The sequence below is a fragment of the Pristis pectinata genome, chromosome 7 (genome assembly GCF_009764475.1).
Source record: "Pristis pectinata isolate sPriPec2 chromosome 7, sPriPec2.1.pri, whole genome shotgun sequence".
In the NCBI taxonomy this organism is placed as follows: domain Eukaryota; kingdom Metazoa; phylum Chordata; class Chondrichthyes; order Rhinopristiformes; family Pristidae; genus Pristis; species Pristis pectinata.
In genome coordinates this window covers 90972098-90991989 of record NC_067411.1, presented here as the reverse complement: position 1 = coordinate 90991989, position 19892 = coordinate 90972098, and the positions used below count along the sequence as shown (strand labels likewise).

General features: G+C 39.4%; 1 protein-coding gene across 1 annotated transcript in view; it reads right to left on the bottom strand.

Moving 5' to 3' along the window:
• LOC127572632 (solute carrier organic anion transporter family member 3A1-like) overlaps positions 1-19892 on the bottom strand; it is a 257725-nt gene that overhangs the window by 61605 nt on the left and 176228 nt on the right. Inside the window, exons 3-4 of the mRNA XM_052020100.1 lie at positions 11078-11176; positions 7943-8212 (exon numbers count right to left, since the gene is read on the bottom strand). Coding sequence (XP_051876060.1) covers positions 7943-8212; positions 11078-11176 — 369 coding nt within the window. The remainder of the gene's footprint in view (positions 1-7942; positions 8213-11077; positions 11177-19892) is intronic.

Below are 19892 nucleotides of genomic sequence, written 5' to 3'. Positions count from 1 at the left end.
TAGGAAGTTGTGGGCATGCTATGTTGGCACTGGAAGTGTGGCGACACTTGCGGGCTGCCCCCAGAACACTCTACGCAAAAGGTACATTTCACTGTGTGTTTCAATGTACATGTGACTAATAACGATATCTTAATCTTAAGAACTATTTTTATGGTGACAGAATTGAAACCTGATTGGAGGGATTCAACATAAAGTTTCAGGAAAGATGGCCATGTGCTTAGATGTGACAGCATGCCCATGTGCTTTATAGTGGAAAGTGTGGGTGGAGATGATGCGAGAGATGACAAGGATAGAGGGCTTTAGGGTTGGTGTTTTGGATACAGGATGATAATAGTAGACTTGAACTGGAGAGACTGATGCCCAAGTAGAAAGAACCTTTAGCAATGACAGCTGACATAGGAAGCAGGAAGAGAATCTGGGTGGTCTGTCCCGTGGGTGGTCAAGGTGATGCCTCACTAGAGCATGAAAGGAGATGACAGAGAGATTGGAGAGAGGAAGATGGTCATGGAAGATTGGCCTGGTCTCTGGGGGCAGGGAGGGAAGCGGCAGTAGCAGCTGACCACCTGGTCTCAACCAGAGTGACAAAAAATGCCCCTGAGCTCAGGACACTTGTTAGAGGTGAGGTTGGTGGAGATAAGTTTAAGACGACAGTTTGTAATAAAGTAATAAAGCTGGAAGTTACATTTACATTCCAGGATGATGCTGGAATGTTAGCAGTTTTGGCGTATGAATCCAGGGCCCAATTATACTTCATAAGATTCAAATCTGATAAAGAGCAGCTACGCCAGTTGTCCAGTATATTCATTTATGCGGACAGCAACATATTTGACACCAAAAATGCTTTATTTCTTCTAATTAATGTCAATGCAACAAACTTTAGTACAGTGAATTCTGAAAAAATGTCTAGTCATAGAAATGAAGTAAATTCGTCATTCATCATTCCTTGAGGTGAGAAACTTTACAGCATTCATACAGTGAAAAAAAGAGATTTGGTCATTTAACCACTGATTAGGATCTATTAAAGATTTAGTTAACTATTATTTTAAAAACCTGGGAAGAAGGAAAGTTTTACTCTGTGGCAGATGCAGTATCAGATGCCCTGCCATGAAGTTCCACGGAGACTGACGCGATGACACAGCTGCTGCTTTGTTTAGTGGAAGGCTGTTGCCAGAAGCTGACCCTTTCCAAGGTAATTTGCCACTCAATCAATAATGCACTTTAATCATTTCCTGTTCTATATCCTACACAACTAGCACAGCTGAGAGAGCAATTGTGAAGGTGTAAACTCATCAGATCATTTAAACGTAAAGCACCCCCCCTAGAGTGCTGGAGGATAAGGTTAAGTGAAAACCTTTTTCCTTTTTCTTGCACCTAGCTTTACTCCCAACCTTATCACCGCTATCAAATTCAGAACTCCATTAGTGGCAGCTCCATTTGTTTAATTTATAACCTGTTACTGAGAAGTGTTTGCTCACAATTCAAAACAGAAAGGACAAAGCTGGACTCCAAAAATGTTTCCTTTAAAGACTGGCATGCATTATTAAAATTCTGCAAATACGTTCAATTCTAATTTTGTAAATTTAAATCAAATTAGTATATGAGTATGCATTTTGTAATTGTTAAACTTATTTGAAGCTCCTAATAAAAATACCATTAACAAGACATCAGAAATGAATACTAATATTTATTAGGCATACATAAGCAAATTCACTTTAGATAAATAAAGGCCAAGTGCAGTAAATAAATGGGCAGGCAAGCGTTTTACTGGAGTTTATACATGTGTTCATTTTTCAGGAACTGGTATTACTGGTAGGGCGAACATTTATTCCCCATCACTAATTGCCCTTGGTGGTGGTGAGCCGCAGTCCTTCTGGAGAAAGTTATCCCCCAGTGTTGTTGGGAGGCTCCAGGATTTATAATAGAATAGAATACATTTAAAATATGGTTATACGTGCTCCAAAGTAAAGCTTTGTTCCATTTTTAGTTATTCATCTATCCAGATGTGATCATAACCAAATTTAGGGGATTTACTCTTGATGCTGTTGAGCAAGTTCACAGACTTGTTTAGAAAGTATTATTCCACCACATTGAACTGTCAAAAGAAACTACCCAGCATTATGGCATTATCACAAAGCAAATACATCTTTTATGACAAAATAAATCTTGAGTTACATTCCTTCCAGGTTCATTCAAACCAATCTGTTCTGCACCAATCCTGCATTTATTGAATATATATTTGTTCATACCTTACACATCCTTTACACAAGGCTCTGCTTATCAGATATGTTAACGAACTATTTTTGTTTTAGGTGCACACCCTGCATTACAGAGGCTGTCACCTATCAAGATTGTCTGCACAACAGTTTTGATGGACACCCAGAAATTTACTTCTCTTTAAAATTAGTCAATCAACGTTGTCAATAGAAAATGAAAACTCAAGTTTAACTTGTGTTGGTTCAATTGCAATCACCAGCTTATCAGTGAAATATTTCTGCATTAGCATTGAGCAGCTTTTCTGAAGTGTTTGGCTGACTCAAGGAGTCTGCACTCTAAAAATCCAAGAGTCAATGCCCAGAAATTATGTTTTTTTATGTGTTAATATGGCATAGCAAATGAACGTTGTGAAGTGTTTGCTCACTTTACTCATTGAAACCCTATCCATCGGGAAGGTGGACCATATACATCCCAGTGCAATTCACTTCTGCATCATATTTTGCATAGTCGCATCATTAATATTTTAGCATCTTAGTTACTCAGAAGCAGAAACTAAATCAAAAAACCAAGATACTCTGCCTGTGTTGCTGGCACAAAGTTCAACAAGAAGTACATCATGCTGAAAATAGACCTGTGTAATTTAAAGAAACATCACTGGGATATAGTTAGTGAAGGAGTTAATATATTTAATAAAGAAATTGCTGTTTCAAGTGAGTTTTAAATAAAACGTCAGCCACCTGCAGCATAGGTCAGATCATAGCCCTTAGTTCATCCCTAAACTGATTGCAGCCACTAAGTAGCCCCCAGGCCTAATTACCCTCTTAAGGCCTTCAACTATTTGATTCACCCCATAATATAAAGCACACCCCACTTGAGGAAGATGATACAAAATGTCACATGACACCATCTGAGAAAATATGGCAAGGTTATTGAATAATTAATAATATATCATATATTTTATGCATAGAGCAAGTAAAATTACAAAAAATAACTGAAATATCCTGGATGATATTTGATTAAATATTAAGCATTCATCCAAAGATGGGGTGAGATGGACTACAGTTTTGGAAAAAGATACCTGATAACATTCAGCTCATTCTTGGGGGGAAATATATCAGTAAAATGCTAAAAAGTAATCTGAAGTGTGCTCATCATTGATATTTGTGCTTGTCAAATGCAGCCAGGGTTAATGGCGCATTTAAGTCCTCACCTTGTACGTAGAATTTGAAATTTCAAAATGTGAAAAGAAGTATTAATTTCATCAATTATTTTAATTTTCCTAGAGCCTGTAATTGTTGAAATTCACACATGGTGACACCTGTCAATTCTACTGGAATTGCTTCACCTGGAATTAGTACCTATGGCAAAGAAGTTAAGGACACAATTTTAAAAATCCTTTGTAACTGCTCCTTAGTTCTGTTCACAGGAAGAGAATAAGACCATTCAGCCCTTTGAATCTTAAGCAAATCAATTAAATCATGTTTCATGTGTACCTCAACTTCAAACAACTACCTTTGCTCCATAATCCCTTGATATTCTAACTGAAGGCAAGTTCCAATTCTGGAAAATTTAAAATGAATCAGCATCTTCAGCATTTTTCAGGAATAGTGAAAGATTTCCACTACCTTTTGTGTGAAGAAGCTTCCTGATTTCACTGGCCTTGTTCGATTTTTAAGTCTCTGCATCTCGTGCAGGTTCCTCCACCAGAGGAAACTATTTCTCTGCATCTACCTTTCTGGACATCCACCATTTTCTACACCTTGAGCGGATCATACCTTAACCCTGAGGCAGTAAAAACTAGGTCAATGCAAGCTATCCTGTTAACTTAACCTATTAAACCTGCATCCAATTATAGTTGAATGCTGACTGCAGCAACTAAGCATTTAAAGTTGGAACCATCATCTGATGCTACTTGTTGTCTGAGCAATTTATTTCAATAGAACAGACTTCCCTTTATTAAAACCTTTAGTGCTCAATGATTGGTCTGATAGATCATGCAGGACGGGAATTGTCATCACTATGATACAATCACCTGACATCTGTGCTGCTTGACTATAACTGTCAGACACCGGATAGCCTCCAGTCGACAGTAACAGAAGTCCTGACGACTAACCGCCAGTGAGGATCACACCCATTATGTCTTCAAACAGGTGTGGTATTACTTACACAATGGGAGTATGATTGGAATCATTTCAGAAGCGGCCTTGCAATACTGCACCATCTGGTAACAAGGCTTTGTGGGTTTAAAGTGTAATTGGCTGATATCTACATAGAACTAAAATGTAAGGAGCAGCACAGGAAGCACTTTGACTTGTCAGACCATGAAAAATAGCAAAAGCAACCTGCTGAAATATTTGATGAGTAATTGGGAAAGCCCATATCGAAACGACGGACAGAATAGTGAAAAGGAAATGATCCCAAGTTGATTGATGTATGCTTTAACTTCTTGTAAACAACCAACTGTTAAAACAAATTAAATATGTTGGCCAAATTACTAACACGAAAGTCATCTGGGACCAGCTGCAAACCACTGGCAATATGTTATCCCACAGACATAGTGCTACATTCACATCAACACTGTCCTCACATGTACATAGTAGAGATCCAATGCATGCTGTATTTTTTCTGTTATGGAAACATCAACAGTGAAATTAAGTGGTGGTTTCATTCTGATGTAGAGCTGCTTGTTGATGTTCATTACATTACATGAGCCTTCCTCAGGTTATTCCTTCAACCAGGGCCCTTGCTGTATATTATGTCCTTATCACGAAGCACATCTTCTCCGGCCTTGTGTCACTGCTATTAAAGATGTTTTAGCAAGATACTTAGAAAGACTCAAGGTAATGAGACAAAGTCAATATGATTTTGTGAAGGAGACCAATTCAGATGAGTCCTTTGAAGAAGTAACATGGAGTATGTGGATAAAGGGGATCTGGTAGATGCATGGATTTCCAGAAAGCACTTGAAGAGATGTCACATCAAAGGTTTTGCAGAAAGTAAAAGCTCATGATGTAGGAGGTAACAATAATGGCAGGGATAGAAGACTGGCTGGCTCACAGGAAGCAGAGTGTCTTTTTTGGATTGGCAAGATAATAACAAGTGGTATGCCACTGGGATTGGTGCTGGGGCCTCAACTTTTTACGATTTACGTAAGTGAGCTGGATGAAGGCACCAAAGGTATGGTTATTCAATTTGCTTATGACACTGTGACAGGCAGAATGGTAAACTGTGAAATGGACATCAGGAGGCTACAAAGGGATATCAGCAGGTTAAGTTGGTGGAAAAGATTTGGCAAATTGGATATAATGTCAGAAAATGTAAAATTTTCCATTTTGGCAGAATTTTTTTTCAAAAAACATACTATCTAAATGGTGAGAGATTGCAAAGCTCTGAGATGCACAGAGATCTGGGTGCCCTCCTGCATGATTAGTAAAAGTATAGTAAGTGGATAGAGCAAGGAATTAGAAAAAAATTAACTGAATGTTATTGTTTATTGCAAGGGGAATTGAATACAAAAATAGTGCAGGAATGCTTCAGTTTTATAGGGCATTGGTGATATTATATCTGGATACTGCGTACAGCAAAGGTTTTCTTATTCAAGGAAGGATGTTAATGCATTGGATGTAGTTCAGAGAAGGTTTACTGGACTAATGCCTGGAATGGGAACGTTATCTTATGAGGAAAACTTGGACAGGCAAGGTTTATGTACACTGGTGTTTACAAGAACGAGAGGGACATGATTAAAAAATAAAATCTTGCAGGGTGTATATGGAGAGGATGTTTCCTTTTGTGGGAGAATCTTCAATGAGGGATCACTATTTGAATAAAAGGGGTTGACTGTTTAAGACAGAGGTGAGGTGAAAATTTTTATCTCAGCAGGTGATGAGTCTTTAGACACTCTTTCTCAAAGGCTGATGGATACAGAGTCTGAGAAAATATTTTTAGGCAGAGGTAGAACAGATTCTTCGTAAGCAAGGGGGCGAAAGGTTACCCTCTTGGATGTTTGGAACTGAGGGGCTGAGGTTACAATCAGATCAGCCATTCTGCAATGCTGGAGCAGACTTCAGAGGCTGAGTGGTCTACTCCTGCCTCTGATTTGCTTGTTTGTATGTACTCTGCAGGCTACAAATCCACTGTGGTTACTGGCCTAGTGTACTCCTACTGTGCCTCCCAAAGACATGACTTCTACCACTAAGGACAAGGGTAGCAGGCACAAAGGAACATCACCAACTGTAGGTTCCTCTCCAAGTCAAAAATTACCTAACTGGGAAACGTATCACTATTCCTCCATCAGAAGTTCATGAGGGTGACTCATCACCACCTTCTAGGGATGAGCAATGAAAGTGAGGTAGCCCATCCTTAAAGTTCTACCTCCCTTTCCTCATCTAAGATGTTCCTCAAAAACTCTCTCTTCAAACATGCTTTTGGCCATCTGCTCTGGCATCTCCTTGCAATTCAGACACAAAGTTGGCCAGAATAGCCTACCTTCAACAACTCAACAGGAAGCCATCTCCACAAACCTGGGCAGATGTTCAATGAGAAGCAGCTGGTGAATGACATTTGGCCACACGGGATAAGCATTCAAGGTTCTGTAGGTACTGCAACCTTGCCTTCTTTGTGAAAGTGTCCTGGGACTTAATATGGGGTTGAATCAAGAACATAAAATATGAAAGGAACATCTCCAGGAAGACACAGACTGAGATAAAGGATAAAGGCCTGTGACATTCACACACACACACACACTAACATGGTGAGACAGGAAATAAGTACAAACTTGGACTTACAGTCTCAGGGAGTAGAGGTCAAATTGTAAGAGCAATGGCCCAGTGCCCTGTTGACGTCCTTAACCAGGCCCACACTTCCTTTACTCCAAAATACTAGTTAACATCTATCCCCATCACAGTCACACTGGATATTTTCTTCCAGGCCTCTTCCAGTGGTTCAAGGGACATCCTGTTCCCAATATCATGGCTGCTGCTCACCTTGTAATGGATGGGAACTGGAACCCTCTTGCAAAAGCTTGACCTAATTCTGCCACTCTTAGCTCCATCAAAATGAAGCTTGGTGCATAAAATTATGAGGGGCATAAATAGGGTGAATGAGCACAGTCTTTTTCCTAGGGTTGGGGAATCAAAAAATAGAGGGCACAGGTTTAAGATGAGAAGGGAGGTATTTAGTAGGAACCTAAGGAGCAACTTTTTCACCCAGAGGGTGGTCAGTGTATGGAATGAGCTGCCAGAGGAAGTGGTTGAGGCAGGTACAGTAACAGCATTTTAAAGATACTTGGACAGATACATGGATAGGAAAGGTTTAGAGGGATATTGGCCAAACGCAGGCAAATGGGAATCTTGGTTGGCATGGACCAATTGGAACAAAGGGCTTGTTTCCATGCTGTATGGCTCTATGAAAAGACAATATTTCAGAGTGCTAAGCTCTCGTTCCTAACTAACTCATGAGCCAAGCATGGTCACTTGGAGGGAAAAATGAGAGACGCACAACATACAACTACTATCCACTGCCAAACTGGAGAGCAGTTGTGGGATTTCTTTGTTGGCCTTCTGTTCAAAATGATTAATTACTAATACGCATCTGCAATTCACATGAGTAATTAAAAATCAAGTAGTTAATTGAAATTAACTGATGCTGCTGTTCATATAATCATACAGCCACTTAACCATGCCTCCATAAGCTCCTTTAACTGAAGACAATGTGTTTATAAACTATTTACCTCTCAAGTATTCTGCACACGTGGCTTCACTGGTCTGTTTGCCCTCCTTTTTATTAGCTCCGGTGGTAAGCTTTGGCTGCTCTTTGTGGCCTTTGCTCGGGAGCATGGGCTGCTGGGAGCTTTTGCTCAATGAGTCATGTTTCTTCGGCATGGCTTGAGGAAATCCAAACATAAATAGAGACGAGAAGAACAGAAGCCCAGCGCAAAGGAGGAAGCCAGCCCACCAAGCACCAATCCAACGAGGATCATCTGGGGTGATGTCCAATTTGGCTGAAAGATATAGTAATAATGGGTTTAAGTTCCAGAGCAAATTCCAACAAATTAGCACAATTTAAGATCAAGGTTGATGTCAGTATAAAGTCAGCTCCTTTGTAGACCTTAATTGAAAGGGGTGGAAAACATACAGGCCAGATATTACAGAGCAGCCTCTTGCATTATTTGTGGATGTAAATATGCATACCTTGGCCAAAGTCAGAGGGAGGTTGTTGTAGTCCCAATTCAGGCCCAGGGCCTGTGCTGGGGGGGGGACGATCAGGCAAGTGGCGAGGAGTGAGGTGGGGCATGGTGAGGTTTGCGGGCAGCATGAACTAAATGGCCAGAATGTTGGTGGGGGGAGGGAATGGTAGGGGCAACGATCAGGTAAGGGTGGAAACATGAGGCAGACTGGAAAGTCTGAATCAGGACTGGAAAGTCAATCGGAAGACCAGGAGTGACCAGAGGCTCAGTGGGGATGAGGAATCTAGTGAATGGTGGAGGATTCAGAGCTTCAAGGTTAATTGGTGAGGGGTGGGTGTGAGTTTTCAGTAGGTGGATGGGTTCAGGGCCAATTGAACAAACAACAGGTGGTCAGAGGGTCACTGGGCCAGTTCGAGGGTTGGGAGTGGCCGAAGGATTGGGGATAGTTCAATGGATTGGTGGGAGGATTGGGCTAATCAGAGCAGGGAATTGGGATCTGGGCCAATTAGAGGGTCAGAAGGAAAGATTGGTTCCTTGGGGATGGGGGGAGGGGTGGTGGTATTTGGCACTGGAGGAGAATTCAGAGCCTCAAGATCATAGGCACTCAGAGGTCATCAAATTCAGGGCAATGTCAGTGGTAGGGAGCTTATTGTAGGGGAGGAAGGGAGGATTGGACTCGAGGAATGAGGCAAACGAGTATGGAACTTACTTCCATGGGTTTCTGGTTCAGCATTGTGCTGTGAAGACCTTGCTGTCAAGGTAAGAGCCCAACTGTGGTCGCTCCCTATACAACCTGATCTAATTATGCCTGCGTTGCTCCAGTATTGGTTTCATTTGCGGAAGTTCACAACTTAATGCATGTAGATTGTGAAACTCACAACAGACTCTCAAGTACAACACATTCCAGGTTGGATCACAGGAGAGGCATGAAACAATCTAGAAATAGCTGTTGTAACACTCCACTCCACAACAAGTCCATTTTCATTTGTGGAGTGCTGAAATAGACAATACTATGTAGTCTAATTTGTAGGCTCAAACTTCCGGCTGGGGCAAATATTTCAGGATTATTCTATCAATTACATTTGGAATACAATGATTGAGGAAGCAAGATGGCGCTGGAGCGTGGCGACTCGTTGCAAGCTGCTCTCTACAGATCTACTCAAGTCCTGACTCATGTAAGCTTCAGTGTGGGAAAGAAGCATCATTTACTCTACAATATTCTAAATCTAATTAACATCGCATAATTTGTGAAAATGTTAGTCCTCCAATTTCAGAACTAAAAAGTTACAAAGGGTAATTTATCCAGAGTGTTGTGCACAATAGAAGTTTAAGCTCTACATAAAAAATATTTTTAAATTGTACTAACATTCAAAATAACAAATTTCATACACGTAATTTGTCTGATATGCAATGCTATATTGTAATAGTTTTTCTTGCTTCCTTTCTGCTCTCCTCACTTCCTTTCCATATCTGTCAGCTTTACCTCACTGATGACCCTCTCTAAATCATGAAGGCTGCGGGGTTATTAGCTGTGGTCCAGAGACCTGGGTTTATTTTAATCTGGATTTAAAATAAGGATTCGTGCCTAATGCAGGAAATTGGGATGAGCCTATACAGGCATCTCGGTGGGCATGGATGAAGCGGGCCAAACTGGCCCGTTTCTGCGACGTATGATTCTGTGAAGATTCAGAGTGTTACTGAGGGAGTACTGCACTGTTGAAAGTATCACCTTGCAGATGTTAAACCTTGTGGAACTTCCAATAAGGAACAAGGGGGTTTCCCTGGTGCTTTGGCCAACATTTATCTCTGAACCGCACCAGTAGAGCAGATTATTTGGCCACGTATCACTTTGCTGTTTGTTGGACTGCACTGCATTTAGATTGGCTATTGCATAACCTACATTACAACAGTAACCACACTAAGTGGTTGTAACCTTTGTCACATCTTGAGGTTATTGAGGCACTATATAAATCTAAGTCCTTTACTATCCAACTCTGTAAGCCTGACCACTTTGTTACTGGGTCAAGCAGGCTGGTGATCTTCTCTCAGGACTCCAGAAAAGTTGCTCTTGAAATAATGTTGCTTAAGAATAAACAGATTTATGGAGTCATAGAGTGTGGGAGTAATACAGCACAGAAACAGGCCTTTCAGCCCAACTCATCCATGCCAAACATGGTGCCCACCTATGCTAGACCCATTTGCCCATGTTTGGCCTGTATCCCTCTAAACCTTTCCTATCCATATACTTATCCAAATATCTTTAATATGTCATTATTGTACCTGCCTCAACTACTTTCACTGGCAGCTTGTTCCACATACATTAATGGGCTTGGACTGTTTCTTCTCTTTGGGAATTTATCATTTGATCGATCTCATGGAAGTCTAACATTCCAACACCAGATGATCTTGAAACAATTCACACAAGGCAGGACTTGTGATTTCTGTAATGGCATTTTGCCTCAGGTGTACAGTCAATTTAGCAGATCGAGGAAGAAAATGAGACTTCTCTTCCTGCATTGACAGGGAAGAGGACATCCTGACACTCAGTGCATCAGGTCTAAGTATTAATTTTTTGATGCTTTTAATGGCAGCACAAACTTTTCTCACGAGAATGAATTACTGTTTACAACACAATTCAAGATCCTCCATTCCTCATCCTTTTAAATATTATAAACTGACCTGTGTCAATGAAGATCGCATCCACATAGATTGTTGTAAACAAGGAACCCAGCATGAAGCCAAAGGCAGGACCAAATAGCATGGTGGTGAACAAGACACCTGTTCAAAGAAACGAAAATCGAAGGTCACCATGGAATTCAATGCATAACTTACTTTTACAGCCAGCTAGGATCAGGAGAGAATACGTGATCCCTTATTGTCAAAAAATATATCTTCCATTGCCATCCCAATTCGAACTACAAGATCAATCTAGAAGAAGGATTTGTGAATTGGAAAATGTTGCATATATGCATACATTTGCATATGCCATGAATTTTCTTATATAAAGAATCTGTTCAACCTTTCATTTTAAAACTGAAGAGTTAAGCAGAAATGTTTAAAGCTATCAGTCAGTTTTGGTGCAGTTTTAGTCCTCTTGGCTGTGCTGACAGAAGGTTTTAGGTTTAAGTCCAACTAAGAAATCTAAGGTCAAAAATCTAGACTGCATTGCAGTACTGAGAAAGTGTTGTCCTGTTAGAGGAAACAAAGTAGAAAGTCTCCCTGCTCTCTGAGCTTCAATGGCAATATAAAGAAGAACAGGGGGTAATCATGGCATCCTGGCAAATATTTATTTCCCTATCAACACTGCTGAAACAACTGTCTGATTGTTAACTCACTTGAATGTGTGGGAGCATACTGAATGCAAATTGGCTGTCACATTTCCTAAATTTCAGTAATAACAATGCAAAACATTTCAACTATATCACCTTCACTCTAAAACCAGGGTGATCCCAGCCTTAGTCATCAAGCTATACAAGAAATGTTTGAAAACTAGGACCTCAATCCTAGAACATAGCCTATGGGTACTAGTGATCCCTGCCCTACTAAATGCTTCACAGATATGGACCACCAACAGCAAGCACTTCAAAGTACTAGAAAGGCAAGGCAAATGCAATCTCTGCAAAATCCTCCATATCCACTGGCAGGGTAAGCAAACCAATGTCAACTTCCCCTTTCAGGCCAATATCTCAAGTATAAGGGCCTAATTACACTTAGTTGGTTTCAATGGACAGGTCACATCACTCACATGCTCAACATCAGACCCTTGAAACACGCACTCTTTATTGTGCTCCATTACAGCAAGAGACTGCCAGATAAACAGTGGAAGAGGATCCAAGGATCTTCTCAAATGCTCCTTGGTAAAATGCGACATCCCCATCAGCTCCAAGGAATCTTGGTCCTTGACCGCATAGAAGTGGCATTAAGAATTTCCAAAACTTTAATTCAAAGTGTAAAAGCCCAGTGTAAAAGCCAGGAAGAGCATATGTTCCCACCAAATACTCACTCTTCTGCCCCATCAAGCCACTCATACCCCCACCTGTGGCAAAATCTGAGAAGCAACATTGACCTCCTTGGAAGCCACCTCCAGAGAGGAGCAGAAACGAGTCCAGAGAAAATTATAAACATGTGGCTTTGGCTGAGGATGATTTCCTGCTCCCTCAGTTCTCGAGGTGTGTCCAACATAACACTGTTTCCAACACCCAAGTTCATCTCATGGTGAGAAACACGGACGGCTTCTATCCCACTATGATAAGACTATTGAACGGTTCACTTATACGATGAGATGCCTCTTGACTTCACAATCTACCTTGTTGTCTATCTGCAGTGCACTTCCCTGTAGCTGTGACACTTTACTCTGTACTCTGTTACTGATTTTTACTTGTACTACCTCCATGCACTCTGTACTAACTCAATGTAACTGCACTTTGTAATGAATTGACCTGTATGATCGGTATGCAAGTCAAGTTTTTCACTGTAGCTCGGTACAAGTGACAATAATAAACCAATACCAATACCAAGATCACAAGCGTTCTGGCTTCTGCCCTCTTCCTTTCCAGTCCCGATGAAGGGTCTCGACCCAAAACATCAATTGTTTATTTCCCTCCATAGATTCTGCCTGACCTGCTGAGTTCCTCCAACATTTTGTGTGTGTTGCTCAAGATCACAAGTGAGTCAACAATGGTGATTGATTTTATTAAGCTTACCAAGTCTGACATAAAATACTCATTGTTAATTGCATTATGCAGTTTTAAACAGCAGTACAAATTAATTGCTAATATTATTTTAATAAGAATCAACTTTTTATTCAGTGTTTATTAATATCAATTCTGATTGTTTATTCTTTGCCTTAATATTTTAATGGCATATGCCAGTTATATGAGTTGATGTCTAATTTATTCATTGTGCAGTATGAACTAGACACACGAAGCGTGGGTAGAGTTGCAACCAAACTGTATAGATCAGATGTGATCACCACATGGTCGCAAATGACATCTGTTAGCATCTGAATAAATAACTATAATACAGAAATTAAACTTTTCATAACTATTGCAGTTGCCCTGATGGTTGGCTTCTGTTCCTTGAAGTTGGGATTTTCTGATCCCCATTACGACATTTGGGCATTTAGTTACACTACCAAATCTATTCAGCAAAGCGACTACCAGAAGACTGTGTCAAATTGAGTAATGCATTTTTATGGGTATCATCTGAAGAAAATATCCAATTGAATTCATGTTATAATTAGCAAATAGTATGTCTTTCAGTATTTTGATGGATTGCAGTAACATATTGGGCAATGCCAAGCAAGATTGCATACTTAGCTCAGTAACGTTGAACATGTGAAGAAACAATATTTATGATCTTCAATAACACTGGTTACCATTTGGTATGGTGTAGAACTGAGCTAAAGCTACGACTCTGTATCAATAAAACTACTACAAATGCATTCTCCAGAAAATGATCTGTTCTCTACATATGACAGTTTCACTTTTCCTTACCACCATGCAATGCTAAATGTTCAACTGTGTAAATTCCTGGATTCCCTGCTTTATCTCAGATTTCTAGCATTAATTTTATTGTTATCCTTTGTAGTACAAAACAATCTTTAAAACTCTTGTAAAACAGGCAATGAAAAGTGGAGTGGATCATGCAGGTATGCGTTAAGTGTTTAAGAATGTGAAAGATTGCTGGAAAGTGAAGGATAGTTTCTGCTTGTTGGCAAAACTGTTAAAAGGGATATAAACTAAGGGTGGAGAAGAATTATTTCCATGCAGCATATCAATAATATAAAAGTAATTTTGTTCTCAAAATCAGAAATAAGAACAGAATATGCTGTTTGAGTAATTTTGTCTTTTTTTCTTTTTATTAAGAATATGGAATGCCTGGAATTTGCTTGAAGATGCCCCTAATCCTCTGTCCTAACTCTGCCATCAATGTGAACAAACGAAAGTATACAAAAGTAGTAAGTGTGTTGATTAGATAATTTGGTTTTAGTAACTTTAGTTGATGGATAAATTGTAATCAGGGCACTGGGATAACTCTCCTGTTCTTATCCAAATTGGACATGGGTTCTTTCATATCCACCTGAGAAATGGGAAACAACTGCGGCAATTCCACTCATAACTAGAAACAAGATGTAATTCTGAGCATTTGGTCTTTCAACCGATAAAGGTGCAGTCAAGTCTTAGGGAGCTGCATTTGGCTTATTTGGGTGGATTCCAAAAATTAAACTGTAAAAAAAGTTGACCCAGCACAGCGGCGCAAAGGGAGGTAGAGTGGAACAGCTAGTAGACGTGCTGACATGCAGTTCCAGTGACCCCAGTTCAATTCTGACCTTCGCAGTTGTGTGTGTGTGGAGTTTACACGATATTCCTATGACCACGTGGTTTTTCTCCAAGTGCTCTGGTTTCCTCCCTCATCCCAAAAATATGCAGATTTGTGCGTTAACTGACCACTCTACATGTCCCTTAGTATGTGAATAAGTGGTAGAATCCAGGGGGGAATGGATGGGAATGTGGAGAGAATAAAATGGATTTAGGTTAGGGTTTGTGTAAAATAGGAGGCTTGATGGTTGTTGCAGCAGGCTGAAGGGCCTGTTTCTGTGCTTTCTCTCTGTATCTCTCCATCACTCCATGACAACCATGCTTTAATCTCTTGTTGAGAAAATAGGTGAAGTGCATTGAACTCTAAATTACATGTCTCTTTTATATTAACTTGATAATTGAAAAATACTCTCAAGTACATCGAAATAAATCTGTTTTTCTTATTCTGCATTTCAAACTATGTACATCAATATATAGTAATTATGTCAAGTGTTTGATTACATCAAATTTCCAGCATGACTGACTGCTGACCAACTTCCAAATAGATGTATTTATATGGAGAACGTATCACAGCTGCATTAAAAACACAGAGAGCCACAGGGATTCAGAGAGCATGAGCTATCTTTTTATAGACTATGACATAAATGAAATAAAGATCTCAGCATTGCAATAACTTTCACATTATATTTACTATTGTAAAATAAGCTACCAAAAGAAAGGGGTGCTGAGAATAGTAGACAAGGTTGTTATAAACAGGAGCGAGGAGATTATATAAAGGCCTGCAGTTAGAAGATTTATACTGTGGGAGATGATGGATTTGTGGTTGAAACAGTATACATATGTGAAAGCTCCTTTTCCTGGTCAATACTGATCACACCTTAATTTCAGTAGGTCTTGAGGGTTTTACACAAAGCTGCCTACAGGGCACTGAAGTCTAACAGGAAATGGAACTCAAATATAGACGATAATAGTGTCATTCATACTGCATGGCATAATGTACCTCAAGGGAAAAATATAATATAAATGCATGTGTTGGAGACACATGTATCTGAGAGCTATTGAAGCACGGTTTAGGTCTGTTCAACCAGAATGAAAAACTGATAGTTAAAGGTACAATATGACCATGCATTTTGATCCAACAGAGACCTGTGAAGGTTATTGATCCATATCCTCTCACATTTCTGTCCTGGGGTGCGCAGCCAAATCCTGCCATTCTATTACAGGGTGATATGTCAGAGTTCTCTGATTGCCTGGAAGGCTTGTGCACTCTCCTGGGTATGGGGTATGTTGACTTTAATGGGCTTTGTGCTTCTTTTGCTTAGTCTCAAGAAAATGGCATTTCAGCACTAACAGAATTAGTTTTATTAGTTGAGCTAGATAACAAGTACTAACGTCAGTGGCATATTATAAAAAAGGTAATTTACATGGCTATGTAAGCCATGAATACTCTAAATGAGGATCTCTACCGAATACCCAAAGAAAAAAAGTGTTCACCATAAAAAATCTATAATTCTACACAAGTAATTGCAGTAGAAATCAAATGCAGTGAAGCATTGATTCTGTCTTCTTTTGAAACTGAGCTGGTTAATGTTTAATAGGAAAACATACATAGAAATGCTTATCAGTTCTTTCTTAAATAAAAACTAATGGTACATTGGTATCACTGTGCTTGATTACTCAAAGTAGAATTTAATTACTGGCTGTAATATAATGGTTAAAGAAAACCTGAAGTCATTGTATTTTTACTACTGTGGATCATACAGAACCCAGGCTTTTGCTCAGATCAGCCACTGCTCCTTTCTGCTGTAGTCAATCTGCCCACTAATTTGTGCTTATTCATTTTCAATCAGTTTTCTAAAGAGTCAACTGGCGCACCATCAAGTGATCATTTGGTAGATCCAGGATAAAGGACATAACCTTTTGCCTATATCACGAGCTTTCAGTAGCTGAATTTGAAAGTGGGAAATTTATTTATGGTTTTAAATTAATTGATCAGAAGAATAATGCAAAGCACCAGATGAAAGAACTCAGAAACGTAAAGCCAGCAAAAATTACAAGAAAAAGCTGACAGTTTCAATTAACAATTTTAATTAGGTGTGTCAATCTGATAGATCAATCCGTAGTTAATATGATGTATTTTTAGATTTTAAGAATATAGGAGTTGTAAATGAGGGGTGTGAACTGAGTATTATACTCCTTGTATAAAATTGTTACAGAAGCATTCCATCTTTGGCACTCCTTTGAACACAGGAACTTTAAGTCAGGAGGGTGTGTTCAAACAGTATATATGGTTCAGATTGGTGCCCTCACTATAGGTATATACTTACTGTATATTCCTCAGCAGGCTACCATAACAACCAATGAGAACAACTGAAGGGAAAAATCAGCCATAGCCATCAGCTTTTCAATATTGACAACATTTCCTATAATTTCTTACAACTGATACTTGCACACATTTTAATTCCTAGTGCATTGTAATCCAAACCTCTTAATTTTGTACAATCAAGTACAGGGGCTGTAGTTTATGCTTTTATATACCAGCATGCTTTAACTCACCCACCAAAAATATCTGTTAAACCTACCTGCTTACCTGGTCTACATATTTCAAATGACACTTCGTAAAAGTGGCCAGCACCACCAACGTCTGAATTCACAAACAAAAATAGTTAGCTCTAGTGAAGATATGGGGAATAGAGGAGAGCTTACACAGGCTTGTTTACAGAGCTAAAGATGCCTACAGTCACAATATTGTGTTTTCTCTCTCATGATCTCTCTCTCCCCCCCCTCTCCATTTGAAGACATGCAGCAATAAACACTGTTCTAGTTTGGTCAATACTGAATATTTAAGCTGTTCCAGTTTCACTCACTTCAGCTAACAACAATTGCTTTATTAACTACTTAGCATAGGGACTTCAGGGACCAACCACCTTCTCCACAAAAGTAGTATGGAACTTCATAACCTTCAAACCTGGGGTGTCCAATCTCCGGGGAATCAAGGTCTTCATCTGCTGGAGAGGAACTGCCACTCACCACAGGCCCTGGCCTAACCTCTACCCTGGGGCTGAGCATTTTGGAGGTCTGATTCCCAAGTTCTCTTGAGAAATTGTGGTGAATTGGGAATGGACAGTTTCAGTTGGAAGACCTACCAGAGCAGAGGGATATCCTCGACTCTGACCAGTACAAGAAGCATTTCAAGGAGAAATTCTGGCACCTTTTTGGTCTATGCAAGGCTTTTATCCAAGAAACATAAATAGAGAATACTAGAAGATCTCAGCAGAGCAAGCAGCATAACTAGTGAGACAGCTGACGTTTTGAGTCAAGGACCCAAGCAGCTAGATATTGGCCAGTAGGGCCTATCGGTTTCCCTTGTGTAGGGCATTCTACTATTACTGCTCCTGCATCTATTTGACAAATCCCAATGACAGTTCAAGCACTTTAAGCCATCAGAGCTGAATGTAAGGAAATGAGGCACAGGTTCACAAAGGTAGAAACGTAGTGAAAAGTATCCCCAAGAAGTTTATTGCCTGCCATATTATCATCTACAAAAAAAAAAGGCCTCTATATTATTTTTCAGCAGTGGGAATGTACATAACCTGTACTCAATAAGATGCCTATATAAATGCTGAACACACTCCTACTACATTCCTGTGTGTGCTACTTTCGCAACCATTGACTGTATATTTTAAATGGATTTAAAATAACAAACAGTGTAATGCAAGTCAAGTCTCTTAATCATTTACTTGTGAAAAATTTCTCCAATCAGACATTCCACACTGTAAAGTGGAAGCGAACAGTGTTCTGTCCATCCATAGTGGGAATAAAAGCCATAAAGCTGTGAGGCCCTGACTTTGGCTGTACAAGATTTGACCAAAGTGAGGGCATTGGATGACTAAATAAGTTTTATAGCATTTTTTCTACCGAAGAGCTATGATACACAAACCCATCCAGAAGAGGAACTGAAATGGAGGTTAATAATAACCAAGGATTCCAGGGCTGGGTTCCATGTCGTCTCAAGGACAGTCTACGATATTTACCCTCTTATGCATATCCAAAGCAGCACCCAGCCATCCTTCCAAATATAAATGGAATGCAAATGTTGGTCTGTCGTGAAGATGAGGTTAAAACATGTGGATGAGTTATTAAATATGCAGTTCTGTAAAAAGTAGTCTGTTTATTTGAGTGTTTCAGAATAACCTTTCGATAAATAATTGCCATTTCCTAGGCACTGCAAGTGCCTAAAAGTGAATCAACAGACAGAAACACTGATCCTAATCCCAGACTGGGAGAAGACTTTGCCAACTTCTACTGCAAAACAATTTCTCATGCATTTATTTTTGAACTTTTGATCAGCTTTCTGGAACATAAATATTAATAGCTTGAATTAATGAGTTTCACAATTCCTCTCTGAGAGAATTGCGACTTAAAATATAGTTGTTTAGCATTCACCTCCACATCCATCTGCAGTATTTATTATCAGAGCCCAAAGTTAGCAAAATATTGTGTTAACCTCTAAAGAAACAGTGGAGCAAGCTAAAGATGTTCTTAGCCTATACAGTGGAAAGGAAAGGAAAGTGGAACCAATGTTATTTGGTTCATCTTAATGAATATAAAATGAATTTTAAATAAATGATATTCAAAAATTCAAATAGAAGAGTCTCACTCTATTCTTACTGTAACAACACATTCACAAATCTCTGGAACCACATTTCCCACATGTGTGTTTTTTTGCTACTACTTCTTCATTGAATCCAGTTCTGCACATGCACTGAATTTCATTTTCATAGGGAAATTTCAGTTACATACCGAACATGTCTTCCTCATTTCATTATTTTTTTTTGTTCATTGACTTTGATTTAAACTTTTGCAGTAGCCTTTCACTTCTTTAGGTCTCTTTTCATTGAACCTCAATTCCAGATCAAAAGATCCAATACCCAACTTCATTTTAATCTATTGCCTGTTTATTTGCTTGAAACAGTTGATGAAGCCCAAAGCAGATTTGCTCACTCTCTGATTTTTGTCCCTCCTCTTTGTTGAATGCTGCTAATGACCAGACTTTGATCTACATGCTCGCATCTGGAGAATAGAGGTGTTTTAATTTATTTTTAATTAAGCTGTGGTGCAGATTCATATTTACTAACTCATGTTTTTGTGTAACTAGCATATTAAGAAGACTG